We start from the raw sequence: 13538 nt of genomic DNA, 5'->3' as shown, positions 1-13538 counted from the left end.
CTCAGAAGGGTAGAAGTGGACCTACCTATGATCCTGCAATTCCTCTCCTGGGGATATATCCTAAGGAACTGAACACACCCATTCAAAAATATCTGTGTACACATATGTTCTTAGCAGCACAATTTGTAATAGCCAAACTCAGGTGTCCAACAACAGATGAGTGGCTGAGCAAGTTGTGGTATATATACACAATGGAATACTACTCAGCTATTAAAAATGGTGACTTCACTGTTTTCACCCCATCATGGATGGAGATTGAAGAAATCATGTTAAGTGAAATAAGCCAGAAACAGAAGAAGGAATATGGGATGATCTCACTCTCAGGTAAAAGTTGAAAACAAGATCAGAAGAGAAGACACTAAGCACTAAGTAGAGTTGGTGTATTGCACCAAAGTAAAAGACTCTGGGGTGGGGGGGGGGAGTACAGGTTCAAAAAGGATGGCAGAGGACCTAGTGGGGGGTTGTACAAACTATTGTATTTACTGTGGAATGTAAAACATTAATCTCCCAATAAAGAAATTTAAAAAAAGACAACTTGGTAATTATAAAAAGCAATAAAATGTCATCATCTCTTGAGACCTGTGATTCAGTTAACAAAGCAGGGCTGGGGAGATAGCATAATGGTTATGCAAAAAGACTGTCATGCCTTTTGATGTCCCAGGTTCAATCCCCAGCACCACCATAAGCCAGAGCTGAGAGTGCTCTCCTCTGGCCTCTTTGTGCATGTATCTCTCTCCATCTTCTCATTAATAAATTATTTATTTAAACTAGCAAAGAAATTAATAATTTCTAGGGATTTTTTAAAGAAAAAATCAGGTGACATTTTCTTTTTTTTCCCTCCAGGGTTATTGCTGGGCTCGGCGCCTGCACCATGAATCCACCGCTTCTGGAGGCCATTTTTCCCCCTTTTGTCGCCCTTGTTGTTGTAGCCTCGTTGTGGCTATTATTATTGCCATTGTTGATGTTGTTCGTTGTTGGATAGGACAGAGAGAAATGGAGGAGGGGAAGACAGAGAGGGGTAGAGAAAGATAGACACCTGCAGACCTGCTTCACCGCCCCTGAAGCGACTCCCCTGCAGGTGGGGAGCCAGGGGCTCGTACCGGGATCCTTACACTGGTCCCTGCGCTTTGCGCCACATGCGGTCAACCCACTGCGCCACCGCCGGACTCCCGACATTTTCTTAATTTATAGATCACTTCAAGGTTGTTCAAAGTAAAACTTTAAGAACTTAGTGCAAGGAATAGAGAGAATCTTGGAACTCAAATGCATCAAAGGTACAGTAATCATTGATGTTGTCACAATAGTACAAGCTTAAATATGGACAAATGCTAAGACCCTTCTCCCAAATTATTTAAAAGTTCCAGATTCAAACATCTCCGTAACCAGTGTCATAATCTAATGATTACTTGTATCACCTTTCATCCTCAGGGAGGGTTGGGGAGAACACGTTTCTTTTTGTTGCCCTGCTTTTTAAAGATATTAATTTCACTGTTCTCTTTTCTACAATACCAAGGCCAGGGTCCTCTTAGAGTTCCTTCACCCCCTCTCCATAGCCCTTCTCCCTTAAGCAGCTCTGGAGTTTCTTTTTCTTCATTTCTTTTCTTTTTCTTTAGAAACAAAATGAAACTCTTCCTATTTTTTTAAATATTTTTAAATTTTATTCTTGGATAGGATAGAGAAATTGAGAGGGGAGGGGGAGATAGAGTGGGAGAGAGACAGAGAGACACTTGTGAAGCATCCCCCCTGAAGTTGGGGACTAGGGGCTCGAACCCAGGTCTTTGTGCTTAGTACTTATGTGTGCTTAACTAGGTGTGTCACCACCTGGGCTCTGGAGTTTCTGATGCAGTCCATAGTTTCCTCTGTCCCTGACACTTGCTTTTCTAGTTTTGGCTTGAAAGCAATAGCATAAACTGTTTCCAGTATATGAACGTAAAATCATGGGATGAGTTTATGTAGAGTGCAACCTGCTGCTACAGACAGACACCTTAAAATTTTCATCTTTGGCCATCCAAATTGATAGGGCTCAGGAAAAGATCAACACAGCTAACAGAAGGCAGATGAAAAAAGAAAGATGGGTCAGGCTCAGTGGGTTAAGTGCACATGGCGCAAAGTGCAAGGTGTCTGTCTATCCCCCCTCTATCTTCCCCTTCTCTCTCCATTTCTCTCTGTTCTATCCAACAACAACAGCAATAGCAACAGCAACAATAACAACAACAACAAGGGTAACAATATGGGGGGAAATGGCCTCCAGGAGAAGTGGATTCATAGAGCAGGCACTAAACCCCAGCGATAACCCTGGAGAAAAAAAAAAGATAAAGAATTGTGGCAGGACATCTTTGAAATACTGAGGGGACTGGAATATTATCTGGCTTTTTTATACTGATTCATCACATGTGGGTTTATTTCTTCATTAGTATTTTGTGAAGTGAAACAAAATCTTCCTGGAAGGAACCTACTGACAGCTCAGATCATTCATATCTCCAACTTGCCTTAGCTAAAAATAGAAGAAAGAAAAAAAGGGGGGGGAAGAAAATTGCTGGGAAAAATAATGAGGGAAATCCATTTCTTTACTGAGATTTTTTTCTTAAGTCAAATCTGCTTATGGTGTCACTCTAGAAAGAGCTGAGCAAGGTTTCTAGACCTGAAGTAAGGTCAGAATTATCCTCTTCTAGCAACAGTCAGGAGATAAATGGATCATCTTTCTATAACTCATGACACTACTCATTTCTGTTTGAATTGAGCTCCAGTGTCAACAGCTTCTATTCACTTGCTCTTTTCACTGATCTGTTTGCTTCTGCAGAAGTCTCGCTTGCCATTACCTTTGTGCCAGCTCTGCTGCATTTTCTTACTTTGTCCTTGGATGACTTCTCATACCTTTTTTTAAAAAAAATTATTTTGTCTTATCTTTATTTGTTGGATAGAAGCAGCCAGAAATTGAGAGGAAAGGGGGTGATAGGGAGAGAGACAGAGAGGCACCTGCAGCCCTGTTTCACCACTCACAAAGCATCCCCCCTGCAGGTGGGGACTGGAGGCTCAAACTTAGATCCTTGCACATTGTTAACATAGGCGCTCAACCACGTGTGCCACCACCCAGCCCTAGTGACTTCTCATACATTTTCAGTCACTTTCAGACATGAACTAGCCATCTCCTTTTCAAGGCTTAAATGCTGTAAAGTTAAAACTCCCAGTAACTCATCCAATTCAAATCTTACTGCAGACCAGAGCTGAGAGGGGCAGTAGAGAAAAGGATTGAATTTTTTTCTCAAATTCTTCCTTCTGTACTCCCTCTTCCTCCCCACCCTCACCTACCAGCTGATTATGCTGTTCTGGTCCCTTCAAGTTTGGGGGAGAAGTGATAGTCAGGAGTTGGAACAGATAAGAGAAGGTGACAAATGAATGTGACATGTACTGTTCATGTGATGTCCTTTACGTTAAAAGTGGCCAAGTCCAGTGGCCAAGTCCACTTTGCTCTTTGCAGACAGAGTTGATGTGCTCTCTGATCACACATGAAACCCCACTTATAGTAACAGAGCCTGTGTCAGTTAGAGTTACCTACATGCATACAATCTTCAAAGCAAATGCTCTAGCAACCACTATAGCCCAGCTACCTTCTGATGAGCCTATTTGGGTTAAGAGCAAATTCAAATCTCAGAACCTATCAAATTCTCGAAGTCCAGCTCTCTCACTCATAACAAAATTCTTTTTCTCTACACTGCCCTATATACAACACTATCCCATAACCATCTTGCCTGAATTATGGCTTCAAGAGTTAAGTATCAACTATAGCCACCACTGATCGACTTCTCCCAGGAAATCTGACCACCCTCCTCTTAACACCCAAGGCAACCCCAGAACACTGGAATGTCTGTGGGTATGGGAAGGGATGAGACGAGGCAGTGATTTCTCTACTCTCTCTGTAATTGGTTCCCTTAATTCGCTTTCCACAGAGCAAAGTGGGAAAGGAGGCTCCATGCCACTTCTTTTGAGAGGTTGAAGGAGAAGCACAGGCAGGACAGCCCTGTAACAGTTCTCTTCAAAGAATCTGTCTCCAGTCTCTGACTTCTCTCTGGCCTTGTCATTTGCATTTTAGAATGGAATTCTAGGCTGAGTCAGATGGATTTGGTTTGAGTGCCAAGTCTGCCACTGATTTATCTTATTCTATTTTTCTTTCTCCTTCTCCTTCTCCTTCTCCTTCTCCTTCTATTCTTCTTCTCCTTTTCCTCCTTCTCCTCCTTCTCCTTCTTCTCCTCCTTCTCCTCCTTCTTCTCCTTCTTCTCCTTTTCCTTCTTCTCCTTCTTCTCCTCTTTCTCTTTCTCCTCCTCATCCCTCTTCTTCTTCTCCTCCTTCCTCTCCCACCCTCCCCCTCCTCCTTCTTCTTCCTCTTCTTCTTCACCTACTCCTCCTCTCCTTCTTCTTCTTTATTTAATAGGACAGAGAGAAATTAAGAAGGGACGAGGAGATAGAGAAACAGCTGCAGTACTTGCTTCACAGCTCATGAAGCCCCTTCCCTGCAGGTGGGGAGCCGGGATTCGAACCCTCTCCTTGTACATAGTAACATGTGTGCTTAACCAGGTGAGGCACAGCAGTCCCCTGCCCCCATAGCTTATTCTACATTGCTGGTCTATCACCACTTTCTAGAAAGTAGACATTCTTGTCAGCCACTGTCCTTGGCCTTAGCAGACCTTAGGACTTAGAAGTCATACTTAAATCATTTATGTCATTCCCAAAAGATGTATATAAATGTCAATCTAACTCTACTGTAGCCAAACTCTAACATATATATATATATATATATATATATATATATATATATATATATATATATCACTTTATTGAGGAAGTGTTAGTTGATAAGACCATTATTGTCACAAATGTGTACAATTTTACTTCCCCCTACGATAGCTGCCAACACACCACACCCTCCACCACCTTGTCCTCTTTCTTCACCACAGGGAGCCACCACGCCCCTACTGCCTGCCTCATTTGGAGGCCTTGAATCTGCTGCCAGAGACCATATCTAATTAAAGTTTTGCCCTAATATTTCTCTTCCTTTCCTTTTCTCTCCTTCTTCTTCTTCCTCTCCTCCTCCTCCTCCCCCTCCTCCTTCTTCTCTTCCTCCTCTTTCACCTTCTCCTTCTTCTTCTTTCCCTTCCTTCTTTCCTGCCTATTTGCCTATGTTTTTGAAACCAGGATTATTGCTGCTCACATGACTCCACCTTTCCCATGACTATTTTTTTTTAAGAAAGTGAGGGACAGAGGTGGAGAGAAGAGACACCGCAGCATTAACCCACCACTCATGAGGCTATCCCCTGGTCCCCCCTTTCTTTATTTAAATCCCACTTATGAGTGAGATCATCTGATATTCATCCTTCTCCTTTTGGTTCATCTCATCTACCATTATTCCTTTATGTTCCATCCAACTTGTAGAAAAGAGGAAGTCGGGAGTCAGGCGGTAGCACAGCGGGTTAAGTGCAGGTGGTGCAAAGCACAAGGACCCATGTAAGGATCCCTGTTCGAGCCCCCAGTTCCCCACCTGCAGGAGAGTTGCTTCACAGGTGGTGAAGCAGGTCTGCAAGTGTCTATCTTTCTCTCCCCCTCTCTGCCTTCCCCTCCTCTCTCCATTTCTCTCTGTCCTATCCAACAATAATGACATCAATAACAACAACAACAATAACTACAACAATAAAACAAGGGCAACAAAAGGGAATAAATATTTAAAAATCTTTTTAAAAAAGAAAAGAAAAGAAAAGAGGAAGTCACACCATTTCTTACAGCTAATTAGTATTCCATTGTCTGTGCTACCACAAATCCCTTGACCACTCATCTGTTGTTGGACATTTGAATTATTTCCAAATTTTGGCTTTTATAAATAGCACTGCAGTGAACATAGGTGTGTGTAGATCTCTTTGGACGTGTGCCTTTGTGTTCTTTGGTTATATCCCTGGGGAAGAAACTGATGGATCATAGGATTTCACAGGCCCTGAAGTACCATGAAGCTAAGTGTCATATCCTTAGACAGGGAAGGCAGGCATGATGGATGACGTGTAGGGTTTTGGTGCTTTCTCCTCACACTAGCAGCAGGCCAGAGGGCATCCCCAGCTGGTGTACATCTTTGCAGACCAAATCATCCCCCCCCCCCCCAGCCCAGAAACAGCTTGTCCAGACAACCATGGTCTGGAAACAGCCTTGGCAACTGGAGCACAAATGTGACCAGTGGGGTGAGATAACAGCTGAGTCAGAGGATGCCATTGGCATCCTGGCCAAGCCAAGCGTGAGGTGGGTGGAATGCTAGTTAGCCAGACTGTTTGAAAATAAAACTTCAGGAATTGCTCTCACAGCTCTTTTCCTAGTGCCAGGGGAAATGTCACATGGGGAAAGCTGAGCTGACACAGAAGCCTGCTGCAAGAGAAAGAAGTCCTCCCCAGAGGCAGGCTCACACCTGCTGTGCTGTAGGCGGGGCAATGAAGGCCCAGGGCTCACCTGGTGTCACCAAGAGCTTCCTTCTTTCCCATGAGCTGGAAACCATTTTTCCCCTTAGAAACTGTAGGTCCTTGGTGCACAGTATATGCCAGACTAGGACAAAATAGACTGGCTCCCAGCTTAAACAAGACCAAGTAGCACTGATTTTTACAAGAATGGCAACAGATTTTCCACTATTTGGGGAGGAAGAACCTATCACCCTTCATCAAAGACTCTTCCATTTCCAGCTAAAGTTTCAATGTAATTTATTTATTTATTTATTTTTGCCTCCAGGTTTATCACTGGGGTTCAGTGTCTGCACTACAAATCCACCACTCCTAGAGGCCATTTTTTCCTCTTTTTCTCCTTCTTCTTCTTCTTCTTCTTCTTCTTCTTCTTCTTCTTCTTCTTCTTCTTCTTCTTCTTCTTCTTCTTCTCTATTTTATAGGTTGGAGAGAATGGAGAGGGGAAGGGAGATAGAGGGGGATAGTGAAAGATAGACACCTGCAGACTTGCTTCACCACCTGTGACACTCCCCCCCCCCCCCCCCGCAGGTGGGGAGTGAGGGCTCAAACCATGATCCTTATATTTTAGTACTGTATGTACTCAACCGAGTGTCAACCAGTCCCAAAGTGTGCCTCCATGGGCAAGACATCTAGTAGTTTCGGATTCCTCCTGCCCCTTCAACTAAAAGGTAGATTTACAATGAACTAGCAAGCTGCCTTATGTTGCCCAGTAAGAAACAAGCTTACTCCAGCTGTCAGTAACTAATACCCAACTCTGGCAACAAATGAATGAGGGAGAGAAAGGGGGCAGCAGAATGTGGTCTAGTCTAGTGGTTCCACATGAGACTAGGAGTCAGCAGTCCTGTTCTTGTTCCCAGCTGCCTCAATGACTCATGTCAGGCTGCTCAGCCTGTGTTTGCTACATGTTTCTGTGGACCAGAAATATGACTGTGGCTCATATGACTTGCCCTAGTATCTGACCCATGAGTTGCTAATGAGGCACTTTAGATGGAAATTCAGGAAATATAATATTGTCCACGCAGCAGGTGAGTAACTAACCTTTGAAGAAGACTATCAAATATCACACAAGAGTGCAGAAAATAAATTTAAAAGAGGGGCAGGATGTGAGATGTGTCTTCAGTACAGGTACCGTGTACTTCGGAGGTAGAGTGAATTGTTTCCAGAAGTAGAATTAATGACTTCAGATAGATCTGTGCCACCCAAACTCCCCAAGAATCTCCTGGAGCTGCTTCTTATCCTGAGTAGAAATGATTTCTCTTTTCATGGCTGTGTTGGCTTGGAGCCTCCAAGTACTGGGCTCTGAGCTGTGTGAAAGAGATGCCTTGGTGATTATGCTTAGGAAGATCCTGATTCTGAAGGAAAAAGAAAGAGAGGAAGAAAGGAAAAAAGAAAGTGAAAGAGAAAAAGAAGGGGAGGACCTAGTGGGGGTTGTATTGTTATATGGAAAACTGGGAAATGTTATACATGTACAAACTATTGTATTTACTGTTGACTGTAAGCCATTAATCCCCTAATAAGGAAATTTTTAAAAATTATCATAAAAAGAGGAAGGGAGGGAGGGAGGAGAGAAAGAAAAAGGGTATCTTTTAAAAATATTTGTTTGTTTGTTTATTAGATAGGGAGAGTTATCAGGAGGGAAGTGGGAAATAGAAGAAAGAAAGGGAGAGAGAGAGACCTACAGTACTGCCTCACCACTCATGAAGCTTCCCCCTACAGGTGAGGACCAGGGGCTTGAACCTGTAATATATATTTCTTTATTGGGAGATTAATGTTTTACAGTTGACAGTCAAATACAGTAGTTTGCCACCTCTCCAGATTCAAAGGAGGTCTCGAAACTTTACATCAGGCTCAACCTGACGCTGTTGACTGGCTACAGAAGAAGGGCAAACGCTAAGAAGAAGAAGTCGTTTGTACATGTGTAACATTTCTCAGTTTTCCACATAACAATCTAACCCCCACTAGGTCCTCCTCTGCCATCATGTTTCAGGACATGACCACACCCCCGAGTCTTTTGCTTGGATGCAATACACCAACTCCAGTCCAAGATTTTCTTTGTGTTTTTATTTCTTGCTACTATTGAAATATGATTTCAGATGCTAGCAACAAATCAACTCTCTCTGTTTTCCCCTGTCCCATTCTGTGTCAATCACATATTGGGCTCCTTTTTAACTCTCAGAGTTACCAACTCTATTTCACAGTTCCATGGTTCAGTGTGTTGGTTAGCTTCCGAGATCAGACGAGATCAGACGTGTTCAGGGTGATATGGCCGTAGACGGTGTGTTGGTTAAAGAAGTTATACTTAAGCAAGGAGCTTACTCAAGGGATTGAACAGTTTGCTCCCAGAAGGGGGTGAGCATTGGCTTGTCCTTCTTCTTCTCTCTGCCATGCTGAATTGAGTATCTTCCCTTTTTAAAAAAAATTTTTATTTGCTTATTTTAATGAGAGAAATACAGGGAAAAAGAGGGGCAGGGGAGAAAGAGAGCCCAGAACACTACCCAGCTCTGGTTTATGGTGGTGTTGGGGACTGAACTTAGGCTTTCAGAGCTTCAGGCATGAAAGTCTTTTTGCATCATTATGTGTCTCCCCAGCCCCAGTCCAATGGAGCATCTTTCTAAGACTGTATCAGTGCTTTGAATAACTATTTGGCAAGGGCCTGCCACATACAGGATAGTATGTTAGACACAAAGTAAGTATCCACTATATGAAAACATATATTCTTCCTAATAGTTTTCTACTATTTTGCTGAAGATAAAAGGATGTTTATAAACCAGAAACTTTGCAATAAAAGTGAAGGTATTCAGCTGTAATTGTTCTGAGCTTGTAAATAGAAAAACTATTCTGTGACATCTCTATTGCCTAGCATTCTATCATCATTGCAGATGAGATGAATTGAGACAAAACTGCTAATAATAATAGCTACCCTTTATACAAAACAGATAATGGGAAGCATGATACTAGAATCATGAGTGTCTTATTTTATTTCATTATAATTACATTAGGCAATCTCAGTATGCCAGGAGCACACACAACTGATTTGCTACTCATATCAAGCCTGTGAAATAAGCATTTGAGTCACATTCTGGAGGTCAGGAAACTGAAGCCCACAAATATTTAGTGGCTTGCTGTGCATCACAGGGATAGTAAGAGGCAGAGTGGGATTCACGCTTCTGTTTAATGCCAAATCCAAGCGATCTGCATTTAGCCTCATGGTTCCTCTGTGTGAAATTGATGCTTCTCAGGGAGGCTGGTCTCTAATTCAAAAGTCTCCCAAAGTTTTGGCAAACCTTAACCACATCTTAACCTGTTCTGCTGTGTTGATTGACTGGTGTGCCCTATTATAGAGATACAATTTATCCTCTAGTCTGAATTCAAAAACCTCTGTTTTTGTCAGCAAGTAAGCAGTAATATTTTGTGTCAACTGGGAAGCTATACTAGGAGCAATACTATATGTCACTTGTTGGTTTTATTCCTCTGCTCCCAGCAGATTGCATCCATCCATCCATCCATCCATCCATTCGCTGGTTTGTTCATTTGTTCTTAGAGGTGACAGGTGGTGAGGGAGGGAGAGAAGAGAGATGCCACAGCAACTCTCCACCACTTCTGACACTTCCCCCAGGCAGGTGCTCCCAGGTGGTAGCTGGTGACCCTACCCCAGGTCCTCCCACATGGCAAAGTGTGCTCTCTACTGGGGTGAGCCATCTCCCAGCCCCCTGTATGCCCTTTTAAGAACTGACAATATACTTGGTATGAAACTTTATGCCAAAGAAGACGTGAAGGAAGGGAATTTGGGCACTGATGATCTTAATGCTCTTCACAGCTATGTTGAGCTCATAAGCGCTCAAGCCCTTTACACATGAAGCATCTCCCTTTCTATTAAGTATGTTTTGCTGTAGTCAAAAGTATAAGTAAGGAAAAAAAAAAAAAAGATGGCGTTTCCCCTGTGTTTGGCAGAGTATTCTAAACTCTGTGTGATCATCCCCCAACTACAACATGCATCAACCTCTGGCCACATTCGTGCCATCTTAAACTTATCTTCTCTCTCCCTCTCCCTGTCCCTCTCTCTCTCTCAACTATGCGAAACCTAACCCCAGAATGCCCCCTAGCCCATCTGAAATTCCCCTGGCCTGCCTCATGCTGTGTCTCTTCTGTGATTTCCAGGCCATTACATGTATGTGGACTCCGTTTATGTCAAGCACTTCCAGGAGGTTGCGCAGCTTATCTCCCCGATGACCACAGCCCCCATGTCCGGCTGTCTGTCCTTCTACTACCAGCTCCAGCAGGGGAACGACAATGCCTTCTCTCTTTACACTCGAGATGTGACTGGCCTCTATGAGGAGATCTGGAAAATGGACAGTCCAGGGAACACTGTCTGGAACCTTGCCGAGGTCGAGTTCAGTGCCCCATATCCCATGGAGGTAAGTGTGCCAGCTGAGACAACTGTACCCAGGGCTGGCACTGAGCAGGGACCCTGCCTGCAGGGCTTGAGGAAGCACTGCATCTGTCTTAATCTTCTATCCTTTCCCCTTCCTTGTCCCCCTCCACTTCTCCCTCTTCCTTCTTCCTTTACTACACACACACACACACACACACACACACACACATTTTTTTCCCAGAGGGACTGTTTTTTTTTTTTTTTTTTTTTTTTTTTTTTTTATCTTTTTTTTTTATTTAAATTTTTAATTTAAGAAAGGATTAGTGAACAAAAGCATAAGGTAGGAGGGGTAGGGACTGTTTTTCTAAACACAGACATGGTAAAGGCAGCCAACCAACTGCTTTTCTCAGACACACCCTCTGAAGCTTGTATCATGATGCTTAAGGTGAGATTAGACTGAGAGATGGAAATCACCCGTGCACTTCCATTGCTCAGAACAGTTAAAGAGGTTCCCCTGAGCTTGTGGAATAGTCTTTCTAGGAAAACAAAAGGGGAGGGGACTTATTATCTTCTTTTCTCCTTTATGGTATAACTAAGACCATAAATATCAGGAAAAAACTTACAATCATGACCCTAATTTGAAAGAAGACATGGTACTTGTTTGATTTTTGTTGTTGTTTTCTTTGTGTAGTTCCATGAGTCATAAACATCTGGTATAATAACATTTGAAAATATGAGAAAGGGAGACCAGTTGTGGCACACCCAGTTAAGTCACATAGTACTATTTGCAAGGACCTGGGTTCCACACTCCCCAGCTGCAGGGGGGATTCTTCACAAATAATGAATCAGGTCTGCAGGTGTCTTATCTTTCTCCCTCTCTCTCTATTTCCCCTCCCCCTCAAGTCGCTCTGTTCTATAGAATAAAAAGGGGGTGGGTGGCCGCTAAGAACAGTAGATTTGTAGTGTTGGCACTGAGCCCCAGTGATAATCCTGGAGACAAAAAAAAAATTGAAAGGAAGGAAGGAAGAGAATGTGAGGAAGCACAATGGAAGATGCTGGAGTTGGCAACCTGCTGAGTTGAGAACTGCTAACATTTTGGTGTTTGTTTTTGCATACCTTTTTATCTAAGTATTGATGTCAGTACACATCGATGTTTATGTGTGTGTGCTCCACTCCTTACAAAAATACAGCAAAGTAGATTAAAATTATATTACAGAAGAGTTAAGCTGTAGTACACTCAGTAGAGCACACATTATTACTATGCACATCAATCTGGGTTTGAGCCCCCGGTCCCCACCAATGGGGGAAAGCCTCACAGGCAGTGGAGCAGTACTACAGTGTCTCATTCTCTTGCTCCCTCTCCTTGTCTTTCTTTCTCTTTCCCTATTACTCTCTGTATCTTTAAGAAAGAGAAAGAGAGAGAGAGAGTGAGAGAGAGTGGAAGGAAGGAAGGAAGGAAGGAAGGAAGGAAGGAAGGAAGGAAGGAAGAGGAGAGAAAAGAAATTCCCACAGTGAGCCCTAGAAATAACCCTGTGGAAATATATATGTATTACAGAAGAGAAAGCAGAGAATCTAAGAAGCATATTTCTTTTTCTGTTTTGTCTTGTTATTTTTTTATTAGGATTTAATAATGATTGACAGTTGAGGGATAAGAGGGGTACAATTGTATGCAATTCCCACCACCAGAGTTCCATATTTCACCCCCCCCCCATTGGAAGTTGCCCTAGTCTTTATCCCTCTGAGAATATGAACCAAAGATCTTTATGGGGTGCATAAAGTGGGAAGTGTGGCTTCTGTAATTGCTTCTCCACTGGAAATGGGTGTTGACAGGTCCATCCATACTCTCTGCCTGTCTCTCTCTTTCCCTAGTGGGTCAGGGCTCTGGGGAGGCAAGGCTTCAGGACACATTGGTGGGGTTGTCTGCCCAGGGAATTCAGGTTGACATCATGGTAGCACCTGCAGCTTGGTGACTGAAAAGCATTAAGATATAAAGCAGAATAAATTGTTTAATGAGTGGGAACCTAAAGGTCAGACTGTAGCAGATGAGATTTGGGGTCTTCATGTTGGAAAAAGCTAGAAATTCTATTTTAGGTATATTCCAAGCAGCCTTTCTAACTTTACTAATTTTTTTCCTGAGACCAACAGCTAACATGCAGTGGGCTAAAAGTATTGTCCAGGAAGTTGGTATCAGAGTTGGGAATAGGACTAAAAAGCTTTCTTTTTCTAGATGGTGAGTAGTTGAACGTCTTAAAAGGTTTCTGGACTAAAGCTGGTCTAAAGCTGAAGGAAGAGGCCCAGTTCTATATTCAGGGAATAAACACGTCACTGCAGTGCAGATTTGGAAGGACAAGCAGACTCTTAGTTCCACAGTAACTGAGATCCCCTGCTTTGCACTTTGTGCTTCTTGTACTGTTTCCTCTAGTTCCCTTTAAAGTACAAAAGCAGCAGACTGTTCTCTGGGTGCCTTTCAGTGGTACCATCTGTTTGCCTGATGTGCCTCAGAGCGATTGGGTTGCTCTTGGTTTCTGAGGAGTTCTCTCTGGTGAGAGAGTATCGCCCTCTCTAGTTCTGCCTTGTCTCCCCCTTCCCAAAACACAGCTTAGGGGGAGCACAGTGCAGTCTTTTCCTGTTCCTCAGTCTGACCTGGTCTTGATTTGTTCTTGTCACCCAATGGAAATTTT

General features: G+C 43.1%; 1 protein-coding gene across 2 annotated transcripts in view; it reads left to right on the top strand.

The window, feature by feature from the left end:
* The window catches only part of MAMDC2 (MAM domain containing 2), a 185859-nt gene that overhangs the window by 99940 nt on the left and 72381 nt on the right, over positions 1-13538 (top strand). For both annotated transcript variants that reach the window (XM_016191692.2, XM_060199726.1), the window contains exon 6: positions 10644-10900. In XM_016191692.2, the coding sequence (XP_016047178.2) occupies positions 10644-10900 (257 nt within the window). The remainder of the gene's footprint in view (positions 1-10643; positions 10901-13538) is intronic.

This window comes from Erinaceus europaeus, chromosome 10 (assembly GCF_950295315.1).
Source record: "Erinaceus europaeus chromosome 10, mEriEur2.1, whole genome shotgun sequence".
Classification (NCBI taxonomy): Eukaryota; Metazoa; Chordata; class Mammalia; order Eulipotyphla; family Erinaceidae; genus Erinaceus; species Erinaceus europaeus.
This window is presented reverse-complemented; position numbering and strand designations above follow the sequence as displayed.